The 14,441-nt window shown below is 43.7% G+C and overlaps 2 protein-coding genes across 3 annotated transcripts; one reads left to right on the forward strand and one right to left on the reverse strand.

The window, feature by feature from the left end:
• Positions 1–1,873: 1,873 nt before the first annotated feature.
• On the reverse strand, positions 1,874–3,668 carry LOC6635691 (uncharacterized). 2 transcript variants are annotated; one of them, XM_070209243.1, is made up of 3 exons: positions 3,532–3,668; positions 2,418–3,487; positions 1,874–2,356 (listed from the first exon to the last, which is right to left on the reverse strand). In XM_070209243.1, exons 1-3 carry the CDS (start codon positions 3,616–3,618, stop codon positions 2,044–2,046), a joined length of 1,470 nt encoding a protein of 489 aa, XP_070065344.1. In that variant the 5' UTR covers positions 3,619–3,668; the 3' UTR covers positions 1,874–2,043. The 2 variants fall into 2 exon arrangements, with proteins under 2 accessions (XP_070065344.1, XP_002059264.2); XM_002059228.4 differs by having other exon boundaries at positions 2,418–3,481; positions 3,532–3,659.
• Positions 3,669–5,972: 2,304 nt separating this feature from the next.
• slp2 (sloppy paired 2) lies at positions 5,973–8,870 on the forward strand. Its single transcript, XM_002059229.4, has one exon. The coding sequence runs from the start codon at positions 6,257–6,259 to the stop codon at positions 7,655–7,657; it is 1,401 nt and encodes a 466-aa protein (XP_002059265.1). The 5' UTR covers positions 5,973–6,256; the 3' UTR covers positions 7,658–8,870.
• Positions 8,871–14,441: the final 5,571 nt, after the last annotated feature.

Raw genomic sequence — 14,441 nt, forward strand, 5'->3', positions numbered from 1 at the left:
AACTGTCCGCTGTCCTGCGAAAGGACTCCATAGACCGGAAAAGCTGCTGTGCGTGATTTCAACAAAATTTGGCCAATTTGTTGGCCAACCTCCGCCCTCTGCCCCAAACGCTAGACAAAGAAAAAAACAGGGTATATGGTTAAATGGACTTTGCTGCGCCTTAAATGAAATCAGATGTCAGCGCAAGGGTTTTCATTTAACCCGTTCGGGCCTTAACCCGTTCGGGCCTTAACCCTTTCTGGCTGGCTGGCTGGCTGGCTGGCCTTAATCGAGACAAATCCCGCGCGCTGATGTTGGAAAATATTTGGATGGCTAAGCGACGGCGATTAGGGTGAAAAATAGTTGCAAGTTTCACGAACATCAGATTAATACGCGCTAAGCTAAGTCCGCTAAGTCCAAGGAATATCTAATCCTTGCTTAACTCTTTTCGAGTCCTGGGCGTAGGTAAGACCAATTTGCAGCTCAATTGTGTGTGGCTACTGTGCGCGACTCGAGTCCTGGGTCCTTCTGCCTGCCATGTAAACAGACAATATAAACAACGGAAGCCGATGTCCTGCTTAACCCGTTACCCGCCAGCCCATAGCCTATACACACACACACATATATATGACATTTAAGCCAGGTAGTCGGACACGCCCACGCATAGGTAGCCGCCGCTCTGTTTGCATGCCGTCGCGTTGATCCGCCGGACAAACAAGCTAATCCTGCGGTTAAACTGCCATTGAGTCTATCAAAATAAACCGGGCCGATGTCTACCCGGAAGGACATCGCGATCAGCGGTGCAAGGGCGGGCCCGAGCGAACGGGTTGAGAGATGCCCAAGGATTTATTTGGCCCTTTGGGCAAATATCAAATGCATGTCAACTGTCTATACGAAAAACTAACAAAACTAAATGCCAGCCATAAATCTGGCTGATTAGTAAAGTGCTCTCGCCCCCTGGAAAATATCTCTTGCTGCCCGTTGACCGATTCTCGAATACTCTATAATCCGTCGTATTGATTTAGCGTATTTGATGTGCGGTAGCCGCGTATTACAAGCAAATTGTTTGCATTTCCATAGTTTTTGTCAATGAAAAATTCGACGTTTTGTTTGTCGTTTAAATACGGCTTCCTGTTTTTTTCTATCGAGCTAGCCTGTTAAGGATTTATCAATTTGACTATTTCGGAAACTACAAAGCTGACGACATGACATTTTATATATATATCTCTTTGAGGCATACTCAGAACTGGTTTATCGATATAAGCGATTTAGTTCATCTATATTTTCTCCCCGAAAAGCGATAAATATTGATTTGGAGACTTGATTTTAGGCGCAAAGCTCGAGGATTATACAATCGATGTACTTAGAAATTTATATGTAGGTTCCCTTAAGGTAAATGCAGATTGGGAATAGTTCACTTTTTGATTTGGAGACTTGACTTAAGGCGCAAAGCTCGAGGATTATGCGATCGATGTACTTAGAAATTGATATGTAGGTTCCCTTAAGGTAAATACAGATTGGGAATAGTTCACTTTTTCATTTGGAGACTTGATTTTAGGCGCAAAGCTCGAGGATTATACGATCGATGTACTTAGAAATTGATATGTAGGTTCCCTTAACCTTGGATTGGGAATAGTTCACTTTTTGAATACCTCTCCCAGTTTCCCTGAAAATGGGGAAGGAACTCAATTTTTAAGGATAGAGCCTTGCGCTTTGGTATGTACACACTTTTATGTGTCATACTTAAGCTCTGAAATCTTCAACAAGTTCTGGCTGTCAACAACAGAGTTAATTGGGAACGCATTTCGCGTATATGATGTGGGGTGAACCGCTAGAAGAAGCTTTCAATATATTCGCCATATCTTAACCCAAAACTAACAACAATAGTTTTTTGAATAAGATCGTTTTGTTATTAGATAAGATAACATTGTGATAGGCGCACATCATATCGAATGCTCACTGTAGTCAAGAAAATTAGCATAAATATATAAACGCGATATACATTGAGATCGACATATTCATATAAACATAACACACATTGATATATGTACATTTCTGGTCTGTCTAAGAACGCCGCTTGACTGTCTCGGTGCCAGCGTATGTGGCGCCAACTTGATGCAGCGGATACTTTGGAATCAGGTATTCCATTCTTTGATTGCGCCGCAGGGCACAATCCATATAGTCCTGCCATCTGATTATTTTTGGTGAATGGCACTCGTCGCTGTTGCCCTGCAGATACATCTGTCGCCTGAGGCCTGTCCAAATGGGCCGATGTTTGTGCGCATTGGTATAGACCAATCTCTGAAGGTAGTCGATGACCTTGGGCAAATTGTAGATTGTGCTGCGGCCAACGCAGACGGTGCTCAGACTGGTGAAGCTGGATTAATGAGAACTGAATTAATCGACTTGAAAATCGGGTATCGGCAAACCGAACGAACCTTGGATAATAATCCGTAACCATATTTTTCTCGATCTGTTGCCGTAGAATTGTGAAACGCTTGTTCATATTAAATCGAGTATCTTGGTAAACTTTGCCCCAGGTAATGCCCCAAATGGTGACCACCCATTCGCCTTTTTCGTTTTTAACGAATCGTGGTATGGACACAGTTAGTTCCTTGTGCATTACAGCGGTACCTTTTGGGGTTTTTGTGTCTTCAGTGGCCGCGGCAGCTGCCCCTCCTGCTCCTCCAGCAGCCTCTCCTTCCCCTCCTGCTCCTCCAGCAGCCTCTCCTTCCCCTCCCGCTGGTCCAGCAGCCTCTCCTTCCCCTCCTGCTGGTCCAGCAGCCTCTCCTTCCCCTCCTGCTGCTCCAGCAGCCTCTCCTTCCCCTCCTGCTGCTCCAGCAGCCTCTCCTTCCCCTCCTGCTGCTCCAGCAGCCTCTCCTTCCCCTCCTGCCGGTCCAGCAGCCTCTCCTTCCCCTCCTGCTGCTCCAGCAGCCTCTCCTGACCCTCCTGCAGCTCCAGCAGCCTCTCCTGCCCCTCCTGCCCCTCCTGCCCCTCCTGCAGCTCCAGCAGCCTCTCCTGCGCCTCCTGCTGCTCCAGCTGCTTCACCAGCTCCTGCTGCTCCACCAGCTCCAGCTGCTCCAGCTGCTCCCCCGGCTGCTCCAGCTGCCTCTCCTGCTGCTCCAGCTGCTTCACCAGCTCCTGCTGCTCCACCAGCTCCAGCTGCCTCTCCTGCTGCTCCAGCTGTCCCCCCTGCTGCTCCAGCTGCTTCTCCTGCTGCTCCAGCCGCTTCACCAGCTCCAGCTGCTCCAGCTGCCTCTCCTGCTGCTCCAGCTGCCTCTTCTGTTGCTGCTCCTGCTGCTCCAGCTGCTTCAGCTGCCGCGGCGGCCTGGGCCCTCGCCCAAAAGGCAATCCTCTGCTTGGCACGCATCCTGCGTGGATACATTTTCAGACTCTGCGTGGACTTGTCCCATGCCTCGTTCCCCAAGGGCTCCTTTGGTTTTCGCAACGTGCGAGCATGCATACGTATAGCCGCAGCCTCCGTTCTGTACGGCAATATCAGCTGCAACTAAGCCGTGTTATAAATTGATATATCTGGGACGGAGGACCTACGAGCATTATGTTGACAATCAGCAGCAGGACCGTCAGAGAACTGGTCATAGACATTTTGAAAACTTTCACTGGAATTTCGTTAAACATAAAAAAAAAAAAACATTGGAACTGCTAAACATCAACCAACTGACATCTGGGGAAATGTAAACGAAATGAGGAAGAAAGGAGTTATCACATCAGCTGAAAGAGATTCTTTAGTGTACTCGACTGTTCTTTTGCTGATCCGCACAGGATTTAAGATTCTTTCAAACTGTGATTTGCTCTGCAATTAACATGACTCAATCTGGTTTCGCTAAATTCCATCTCATTCCATTAAAATCTTTGAGAGAATTTTTTTAATGCTTAGCACGGCCAGGGCCGAGGTATACCCGCTCGTAGATTTATATAGCCTCTAAAGCCAATATACTCCGTTTAAGGGGAGACGGGAAACTGTGGCAAGCAGCTAACCAAAACAATGAACAACAACAATAATTCAAAACACACACAATCAATTGAAAAACGCGATAGAAAGTGCAGCCAGCAATTAAAATGCCGTTGTGTGCGCCATTTTGTTTTGACCTGCGGGCCCCCATTAAGCTTATATGTGCACGCGCGAGTGGGAGAGAGAGAGAGAGAGAGCGAGAGCGAGAGCGAGAGAGCGTGAGTGTGTGGAGCTTTTGCGCGCATGTCTCCACTCTACACGCAAGGCGAACGTCCAATAAGTTTGGGCCATGCACACACACACGCACGCACACATGCAAGCCGACCGCATTCCGTTGCGGGCTGCTTAACAAGCCGAAGAAGAAGAAGCAGAAGAACAGCTACAATCCACACACTACAACAATTGGCCAACATGGCGTCTGACGTATTTACTTACGTAGTTTTTGCTGTTGTTGTTTTCGCTGCATTTTTATTTTAGTTTCCTTTTGGCTTATTTTTGTGCCCAGGTAAAACATGTTACACCTTGGCAGCACTTGGCTCCAATCAGAGCGCGTTGTCCTTCTTTTATGTTCCACACACACACACACACACACACACACACAGACACAGATACGAGCACAGCTGAGTTCACGCCCCCTCCCAAAGAGCGAAAACAATTATTATGATTACAAAATGATTGCATTTCCGAGCGGGACACATGTCCGGGCTTGCGAATGGCAACAGCTGCCGCTGCCTTCTCAAAGATTCCACGAAACCAACGATTGCAGCAAATTGCATCGAATTGTTAGGCAGCACGACAGCATTTGCATTTTGTATCTATTGAATGCTTAATGCAGCTTAAATGCTTGAATTGTAAATGTTAAAAACGACTTTTGTATACTTAAACAGTTTGGCAGCAGGAATTAAGGCTAATTGGAATTTAATGGGCTAAATTAATTGCTCAAAAAGAAAAAAAGAAAATACTTTAAATCGCATTAAAAATAGTTTAACTATTGTTATTGACAAAATATCGTTAGTTAATTAGCCGCAGATCATATATAAAATTAATTTAGCCGAATGTGGCTTTTTTAGTCACAGTGAGAGCTTCTTGGAGCGGGTTGCTACGAAGCGTTGAACTAACGAACGGCAAGTAGCTGGTTCAAATTTGACAGCAACGTTTAGTTTGTGTAGCTTAAACTTTATTTTATTATTAATCACAGAGAAATAAATCTTATTTTATTTATAACAAATCGCAAATTAATAATTTTTTCAAGATTTCTGGCAGCTTCTTTGAAAATTGTAGTCCTGACTTAATGTTTGTTATATTAAGCTATATTATTTGACCTAGAACTCGAATTCTGCAGCTGTTTGTCAGGAGAACTTGCATTGTATTTGTTTTCAGTGCTGTTTTATAAACATTATATAAAGCATTCGCACATAGTTATTAAACGCTGCGAGTTCTGAAAGGGGGCAAAAACCGAAACCGAAACAAAAGCATGTGTGCATATGTGTGCATATGTGTGTGTGTGTGTGTGTGAAAACAAGAAAACCATTAAAAGGAACCTTCACAACAACAACAACAACAGTTAGAAACAGTTACAAATGCGGCAGCTGCTGCGAAAAGAGCAGAATATACGAAAAACCTGGCGTATCAAAATGCAACCCACAACGCGGCCAAGCCGTGGCGGCTGCCTGCCCCCTTCCCCTAACAACTCTCCACACACACACACACGAATACTAACTAAACGATAAAAGCCAAAAACAAAGGCCAGTCGGCGTCGGCGTCGTCGCCGGCGTGTTCGTGTCGTGTCAGCAGCAATTAGCAGCGCGAATGTTAAAAATCTGTACACACACACACACATGCGCAAGCCAGCTAAGAGCGTGCGTGAGCGAGCACGCTGTATGCCGTATGCTGAGCGTGCGAGCGAGCGAGCGAGCAAGAGAGGGTGAGTGCTAGGGCAAACAGAATCCACAGCTGCCATTGGCTGTGGCGGCGCTCGCAGCAAAAGGCCGCGAGGCGCAGCAACTGGATTGAGATTTTTGTTCGAATTCTTGTTAGTCTACACAAAACGCCACAGCGCAGCGGACGTGTGAACACGAGCAACGGTAGAAACGTGCAACGGTAAACGGCCAACGGCGAATGGCAGAAACGTAAACGTGCCCAATTTGAATACGCGTGTGGGCGGCATTCAATCAATTTGCTGCGCTGTGATATAAATTTAATTACAACTAAAAAAAAATATATTAAAATGCAGCTTTAGCAAAAACAAACCAAATCAAAACAAAAAAAAGCAAAACAATATTCTGCAACAATTGGCAGTGCAAAATGGTGAAAATCGTTGACGAGATCAACGCACATCATCATCATCCACACAATCACGCGCCGCACACACACCATCCACAGCCGCAACCACACACGCATCCGCATCCGCATCCACATCCGCATCCGCATCTGAGTGCCGTCGGCGCATTGAATCTGAATCTGAATCTGACGCCGGCCACGCTGCTCATGAAAATGGCGCGGACGCCGCATCTGAAGTCCAGTTTCTCGATAAATGCCATATTGCCGGAGACGGTGGAGCAGGATGAGCAGCGGGAGCAGCAGGATCAACAGCAGGCGGCACAAAAGTTTAACAACAACAACAATAACAATAACAACAACAACAACAACAATGGCTCACCGCTGGGCTCGGAGCCGGACAGCGACGTGGAATCGGATTTGGATGTGACCTCCATGTCGCCAGCGCCGCCCGCCGCCGAGGACGAACCAGATGATGAAGATGCGGATGCAGATGCAGATGCAGATGTAGATGCAGAGGCGGATGGAGATGGCGATGCTGATGAGGATGTGGAATGTGATAACGATTCGGAGACGAAATCAACGGACGGCAAACCCATCAAGGATAAGAAGGGCAACGAGAAGCCGCCGTATAGCTACAATGCGCTCATCATGATGGCCATCCGACAGAGCCAGGAGAAACGTCTCACCCTGAATGGCATCTACGAGTACATCATGACCAATCATCCGTATTATCGGGACAACAAACAGGGCTGGCAGAATTCCATCCGGCACAATCTCAGCCTGAACAAGTGCTTTGTGAAGGTGCCGCGTCACTACGATGATCCCGGCAAGGGCAACTACTGGATGCTGGATCCATCCGCGGAGGATGTCTTCATTGGCGGCTCCACCGGCAAGCTGCGACGTCGCACCACCGCCGCCAGCCGTTCCCGCCTGGCGGCCTTCAAGCGCTCCCTCATCGGACCGATGTTTCCCGGCCTGGCGGCATATCCACAATTCGGACAGTTCCTCACCTATCCCCAGGCGGCGCCCAGCCTGCTGGCCAGCATGTATCAGCGCTACAATCCGTTTGCGCCCAAGAGTCCGGCAGCGGCAGCGGGCCTGCTACCTGGCTGCCCAGCGCCGGGCCCCCCACCGCCGCCGCCGCCGTTCGTCAGCCCCGCCAGCAGCCAGGAGCTGTATCAACGGCTGCAGTATCAGCAGCTGCTGCATCAGCATGCTGCTGCCGCTGCGCTGGCGGCGCATCAGAGGCAGCTGAGCGCAGCGATGCCAACGGCGCCGGCGCCGCAGCCGCACATGACGCATCTCGGCCAGCCGCCCTCCTCGCCCAATCTACAGCAGCAGTTGCAGCAGGGGCACGGGGAGGCCAGCTCCCGTTCGCCGGGACCGCAGCTGAAGCCCGTCACAGTTGTTAGCCGCAACAGCTGAAGCGTGCGGGTGGCAGTGTATAAAGTATTCGTTGTATATAGAAAACAGCCGCGACTGAGGCGCTAGACGCTTGTAAATAGAGAGGCAGAGCAGCGACTTCGGCTAGCCGAAGCTTAAATACCCTTGCAGCGCAGCACAGACTTAAGATAACCCTCTTGAAATATCCTTGCAGAAGCTCAAATACTTGGGAGAGCTCTAAATGGAAAGAGATGAGGAATCCGAATATTGACAAATTTCTAAAATAAACTAACTAATTTAAAATTATCTGAAAATATAAGTTGTATACTAAATATCGCCAGGCATCTAAAAAACATTATCTAAATTTCACTTATTTTTGCATTGAGCGAAATTCTTCGAAATTCTTCCTGCTTTTCTCAAAAAGTTAAACTTTGTTTATATTCTAATATTCCTATAATATATATATATATATTCCCATTGTTGAATATTATAAATAATATTTAAGTTTAGCTGACGTCTTCAAAATTATATAGTAATTCCTAGAAATCTATTCAAGTGAAAATCTCTCCCTTTGGTCAAAAGTAAAAAAAATGATCTATTGTAATATATTTCACAAGGTTACACACATCAATTTCCAATTAAGGCTTAAATTACTTAGAAAAGGTCTCCAGGAATCGCTTGCTTTAACACATTCGATCCATATTTTCCATGCTTTCCGCACAATTGCGTGGATTTAGCGCAATATATGGAATGGGTTCACAGATCGAAATTCCTGAGTATTCTTTCAAGACATTCAACAAAATTGCATTTCTTGGCGTTATTCCAAAGCTTAGATTAAATATATCTTGAGTGCGATCTATGAAAATATATTTCATATTGTTTTTTCTAAAAATCAATGAAAGGGGGCCAATATAAACTTTTAAGCTTTCATTAACAGAATGTTTTCTAAGAATTTCAACTTTATTTGGACGCGTTATAAAAAAGATTCTCATTAAAATGTAATTAAATTTCTTATGCCTAATTCTATAGACTCCTGCAAGGGTATTTCTCATATACATAAAAGAACGTACTCTGTTTCGATAACGATTACGATTACGATAACGATTACGATTACGATAACGATACTTAAGCGCAGCAGGCAATTGAAACTAAGCACTATTTAATTTATATTATTATTATTATTATTAAACTGATTATTGTGTACTTTAGAAGGCAGACATAAAACAATTGAAATTCTATTGAAATAAAAAATAAAAAAAGAAAACACAAAAAGGAAAATTGCAACAACAACAACAAAAAACTGTACCAAATGGCGTCTAAATTGAACTGCAGTGCGTTAAATTAATCTGTTGTCGCGACAAAAGATGCTGACGGCCAAACAGGAAGTCCTTAATAAGTCGCACACCAACACACACACTAACACACACGCACACACGCACACACACACACAAATCGCGCTAACAGCCACTGTTAAGTGTCAAATCAAATAAAATTTTAGCGCATGTCCCACACACGCCAACAAAATGAGGGGAGCGCGTGGAGCGTGCGGAACTCGGCAGCGGCTGATCAAATTGTTTTTACCGACCAGCTAGTCATTATGTTCTTCTTCTTCTACTTCTTGCTCTTGCTGTTGTTGTTGTTGTTGTGGTTGCACATCGGTTGTGGAAATGGGAATGGGCATGGATATGGGAATGGGTCTGGGCATTGGATTTCGTTTGCGCGCCAAGAAATGCGGGCCAGACACAATTTTACAAAAGTTAAAAGGCATTCGGCGTTGGCGTTGATCTGTGAAAAACGCAGCCACATGGAATGAAGTGGGCTTTGGACTGGCAATAGATTAATATAGTTAAAGACTAGCTAGGGAAGTTGAAAGCCTGTAGTAAGGCTTAAGAAATATGCGAATTATATAAGCAATTACCCTAGAGAACACGTGCAACATGCTTAAGATATTTCCTCCTCTTATTTCTAAAATATTGATAAATATCGATTTTGAGACTTGGTTATTTAAGCATAACTCGAAGATTATAGGAGCGAAATGCACCAAATTTGGTGTGTAGTATTTTCTATAGTATATAATTATAAAAAATAATTTACTTTTTATATATCTTCCAAAATTTCACTTCAAAATTGATAAAAACACATTTTTGAAGATAAAGCCCTGCGCTTTGGTATGTACACACTTTTCTACGCCAAATTTAAGCTCTGCCAATTTCATAAAAATCGTACTTTTAAGACTCGAGTTAATCAAGAAAGCATTTCCCATAAATAGTCTGGGATATAAAGAAGAAGAAGCAGAGCGGACGCATGAGAGGCGGCAACTAGGCGCTACCTGCAGGGTATAGTCCAGTCGGACACGCCCAATCAAAGAACTCTTTATAGTTTTTACATCTTAAATAATATAAACATTCTTCGGCCCATTTTCTGTACTCTCTTTTGAGGACAATCTCCGACTTCCAGTAGATTGAATAAGTGTGGCATTCAAAGAAGTTAAAAAGTCTTTAACTTTTAGAAAGGTGTTGCAAGAACAAGTGGCAGCAGCTCGGCCGTTCGTCTTCCAAGTTGCCAAGTGTATGTAACTTGCCGCCCCTGCTAGCCCTTGCTTTTCTTCTTCTTATTCGCTTCGGCTACTGGTTCCACAAGCTGCGCCGGTTGCCCAAACGCATGATTCATTCGGGCTGCAGGTTAATAAACTGCACGACTCAAGATTCAATCTGCGCTCTGCACTGTGCGTTCTTCTGGTTGAGGCGGCGGGGGCCTGGCGAACGGGGAGGGGGGGGGGGGAGCGTATGTGAAATGTCGCATCCATCTAGTTGACAATTGTCGCCTGACATTTCACAGTTGCACATTTCAATTTAACAAAATCTTCGACTACAATTGGCGACAATGCGACGCCAGTCGCCAGTTTAGTCATATCCATACCCTGAAGCCAAGGCAAAATGCCTAAAAGGGGTTTGATGTTTCAGATGGAAGCATCTCCTAAAGCATATAGATTTATATTTGTGTTGCTAGAGAGTTTAAATGTGGTATATATATTCATCGATATCGATATCTGTTTCCATTCCCTATTCCCATCGATAAATATAGATTTTATTACTTAATTTCTTAAACATATCTCGAGGACGTGTAGGTTATTGTATTGCATGGGAATTAAGAAAGTTTTAATTTTCAGATTCCTGCCTCCAATCCCTTTAAAATTGGCAAAATCTTCAATTTTTTTGGCAGCGCTTTGAGCTTTAGTATACGTTAACTTTTATATGCTATATTTGATTCCTGATATTTTCATAAAGATCGGTCTACGAATACCAGAGTTACTAGAGAACGCTTTACCCATATATGTTCTGGGACAAGTTGAAGAAATAAAATAAAAAAAACAGACACTATGCAATCTTGCGTTCGTTCTTGCTTTCCATACTCTGCAATCAGAGTAGCTCTTCAAAAAGGGTATCTTAAGAATGTGGAATTCTTCTTGACTTCATAAAGTATAAAGACTTAAGATCTGAGTTCATCTAGCCTCAACGAACTCGGAGACTAGACGAACTAGAGACGGAAAATTTGGTATGTAGGCTCTTATATGCCTAAGTCATTTAAAAAATAACTCAAATTCGCAAAAGAAAAAATATCAATACCTTGATTCTTATTGCCTTCAGTTGAGGGTATCTGAAAGTCTTGCCTTTCCGCCGCGTATGCTTGCAATTGTTTTGTGTATGCCCAGTAGCTGAGCATAAGAATCAGAATCAGAATGAGATTATCCAATTCAGTTAGTTAATGCGCGCATTTAGATAGAAGTACCACACATCGTATATATATATATAGACGAGACATATGTACTTATATATGTTCATGTCTTATCTGGTTGCAACATTGTGTTGTTGCAATTTCAATTGGGCTTTGTGGCATATGTTTTGCCTGCTACTCAATTCCATTCAAGTTGCCAATTATGCGACCATTATTCAATCAAAGTAAATTTATTTGTTTGTCTCAATTCCACGTAAAAAAAAAAAAAAGCTGAAAAGCTGACGAGAAGCCAGTTCGCGAGCCATCTCAGCTAAGAATCTGTTCCATCAATTTGTTCGCCTTACGCGACGGATTATGCTCTCTGTATAAACATTTCGAGTGAATTATCCTTATATATGATGTCACATATAGTTGCCGCAATTGCCAGTTAAGCTGAATGCGTCCGCATGACTGAAGATGAAGATCTCGCCGAAGTTCAAGAAACTCATCTGTTCGATGGACATAGCACAGATGTGTGTAAGATCCACATAGATCGCGGCAAATGGCGCCAGTTTTTCTGGTTCTTGTTGTTATGATTTATAAACTGCGACTGCGGCAGTTGCAATGAGAAGATTCATCGTGTGGCCAGTTTAATAGAAATCAACTGATTAACTGGGCCTGACTTATGTGGGCTAAGCTTCGGCAGGCTGAGGGTTCGAATCGCCGTGAATTTGGCACAAAAAATATATATTTAAATTTATAGAAATTTAAAGTGATTATCTTTGAAAGGAATGTCATAAATATTATTATGCATAACATTCTTCCTAAAAATAGATAATTATAAACATTATTATAGATAAAATTCGACCTAATAATTGAATGATTTAATTATTCTTATATTTTTGATTTTTTAATATTATTTGATTATAAGTAAAATTGAACTTAATTAATTGATTTAATCAGTCAAATAATTCCAATGCATTCCGCCAAGTTGGTTAGTTGGGAGTTATTCAAGTAATTTGCAGACATAAGGTCTCTTAATAATCATATGCCACTTAATATTTATAGCTTTTTATATAATTTGTATATTTATTTTCTTTCTGACGTCCTTATTTTATTATTATTTGATTTTCCCAACTTATTCCCGTGAAAAGTTCGCATTTGCCTCAGTCTACATTCGACAAAGCTGGCACTTAAAATTCCCAAACAGTTAAGCACAATGCTATTATCTATTTTCTTAGACATGCTCCAATCAAACGCTTTGAGCACGAAGTTTGGGGTTCGAGCCTCCGTAAGGGCATATATTTTCTATGATAAAGGCAAATGTTCTAATGATTTTTCAACTATTAGGACATGAAATATATAATATATAACTATAAAACCGAATAGGCCTGTCTCTTGTGGATTGTCTAGATAAAAAAAAAACAGCTCATGGCTCAAGTGAGCTGGCAACTTGTGTGTAAATAGATTGTGGCCAAAAGGCTGGCTACTGCAATTAGATCAAAATGGGGGGAAACAAAAGCTTCAATTGGAATGTTGTTACCAAAATGGAGAGAGAGAGGGAGAGGGAGAGAAACTGCACGCTTAACAACCCAGTCACGCCCTCCGCCAGGGCCACACCCATTTGGCAAATGGTTCGTCATCGTCATCGTCGCCGCCGCCGCCGTCTGCAACTGTTTGGGGATTTGGAAAACCGAAAGACTTCCAGACTCGACATGGAAACCACATGAAAAGGCAGGCAGCGAGTCTGTCATGAATTACAATGTTCAAAATCGCTCATTAGGAGCGAAATTTTTGTGTAAACTGAATGCGATAAAGATCGACTCACCTTCGCACCCTGCGCCGCCGCCGCCCCCCCTTCAATTCGAGCCACTGGAAAGGGGGAACAATGGAGTCGCGCGAGCGTGTGGAAATAATTTGGTTACAATTAAATAACAAAAGAATTTGTTTGGCAACTCTTGTGCGCATTTTGCGCCAACAATTGCTCGAAGCTCAGGCCAAGAGGTGCCCGGTGGCAGGTGGCAGCCAACCGGCGGCGGCATTACAAAGCAAAACTCCCCCCGCCCCCCTGCCCTTCCCTGCCCTCCACATGTGCCCCTCTGGCCAGTGCAGCCATTCATTGTCCAACGTCAGCTGCCGCGCTCCAGATTAAGTTCGCGGCGTTTATAATTAAGCAGCGGTCAGCAGCGTTGACGACGTCTGAAAAACTGTCTGTTTACCATAACAATGAGGGCGCGGCAAGGAAAACACCTTTACAGTCCAACCACCCCCACCCGCTCACCTGCCCGGCTGCGCAGGCGTATCAGGTGTTAATGTCTGTGTTTAGGGGCCTAAGTGAATAGCCGAAGAGATGTTGCCGACTTATTTGTGAGCTGCGCGCAATTATGGTCATTAGTAGACGTCTACCTAACCGTAACCCCTACCCCTCTGCCTCCCCCCCCCCACACTACCCGTCCCCCTCGTGCTGTGCGGCATTGTTCGGCTGCCGCTTTAGTTGCGGCTTGTTGTGTATCGATGTGCATGCTATAATTTGAAAAAATGATTTCTTCATGCCCAGTCACAGTCACAGAGACGCGTCACACTCATCATAATACATAATCATCATCATCATCATCCTCATCAGCATCAGCAACATCATCATCGTCATCGTCATCCTCATCATCCGCAACTCATCTCTGTCTCCGTCTCTGCCTCGTCCAATTATTACAGTTTAGCCCAAGCCGCAAGTCAAACAAAAGATAACCCCAACTGCCGCTCACTTCGGCACACTTACTGTTAAATTTGTATCCTCCTTTTAAAGTTTGACCAGCTTTTAATTATATTATGCAGCGCCATGTTTGTGAATTGCACTAAATTTGCCATGCGCATGCATATTAAAGATGCCTAGAAGCTTGATAGAGAGTTATTCGATTTCTGGAAAGTTCAAGTAATTGGATTTTATCGGGCAAATAATGTCTGCTTTTTGCTTAAAATAAAATTTAACCCAAAAACTGGTTCATAAATTTATAATATTCTTTTATCTCAATTTGTTTAACGCGCTTGCTTGGGTAACTTAAGTCTATCGTTATATATATATATATATATCTTTTTCGTCTAGAATGACACGGAAAAT

Source organism: Drosophila virilis, chromosome 4, assembly GCF_030788295.1.
Source record: "Drosophila virilis strain 15010-1051.87 chromosome 4, Dvir_AGI_RSII-ME, whole genome shotgun sequence".
NCBI classification, from domain to species: Eukaryota; Metazoa; Arthropoda; class Insecta; order Diptera; family Drosophilidae; genus Drosophila; species Drosophila virilis.

Excerpts from the sequence above, each read along its gene's own strand:
- LOC6635691 (XM_070209243.1), bottom strand. The coding sequence starts at position 3,618 with ATGTTTAACGAAATTCCAGTGAAAGTTTTCAAAATGTCTATGACCAGT. Across the intron at positions 3,488-3,531 it reads TGATTGTCAACATAATGCTC|TTGCAGCTGATATTGCCGTA; the intron begins GTAGGTCCTCCG and ends AACACGGCTTAG. Across the intron at positions 2,357-2,417 it reads GTTACGGATTATTATCCAAG|CTTCACCAGTCTGAGCACCG; the intron begins GTTCGTTCGGTT and ends TCATTAATCCAG.
- slp2 (XM_002059229.4), top strand. The coding sequence starts at position 6,257 with ATGGTGAAAATCGTTGACGAGATCAACGCACATCATCATCATCCACAC.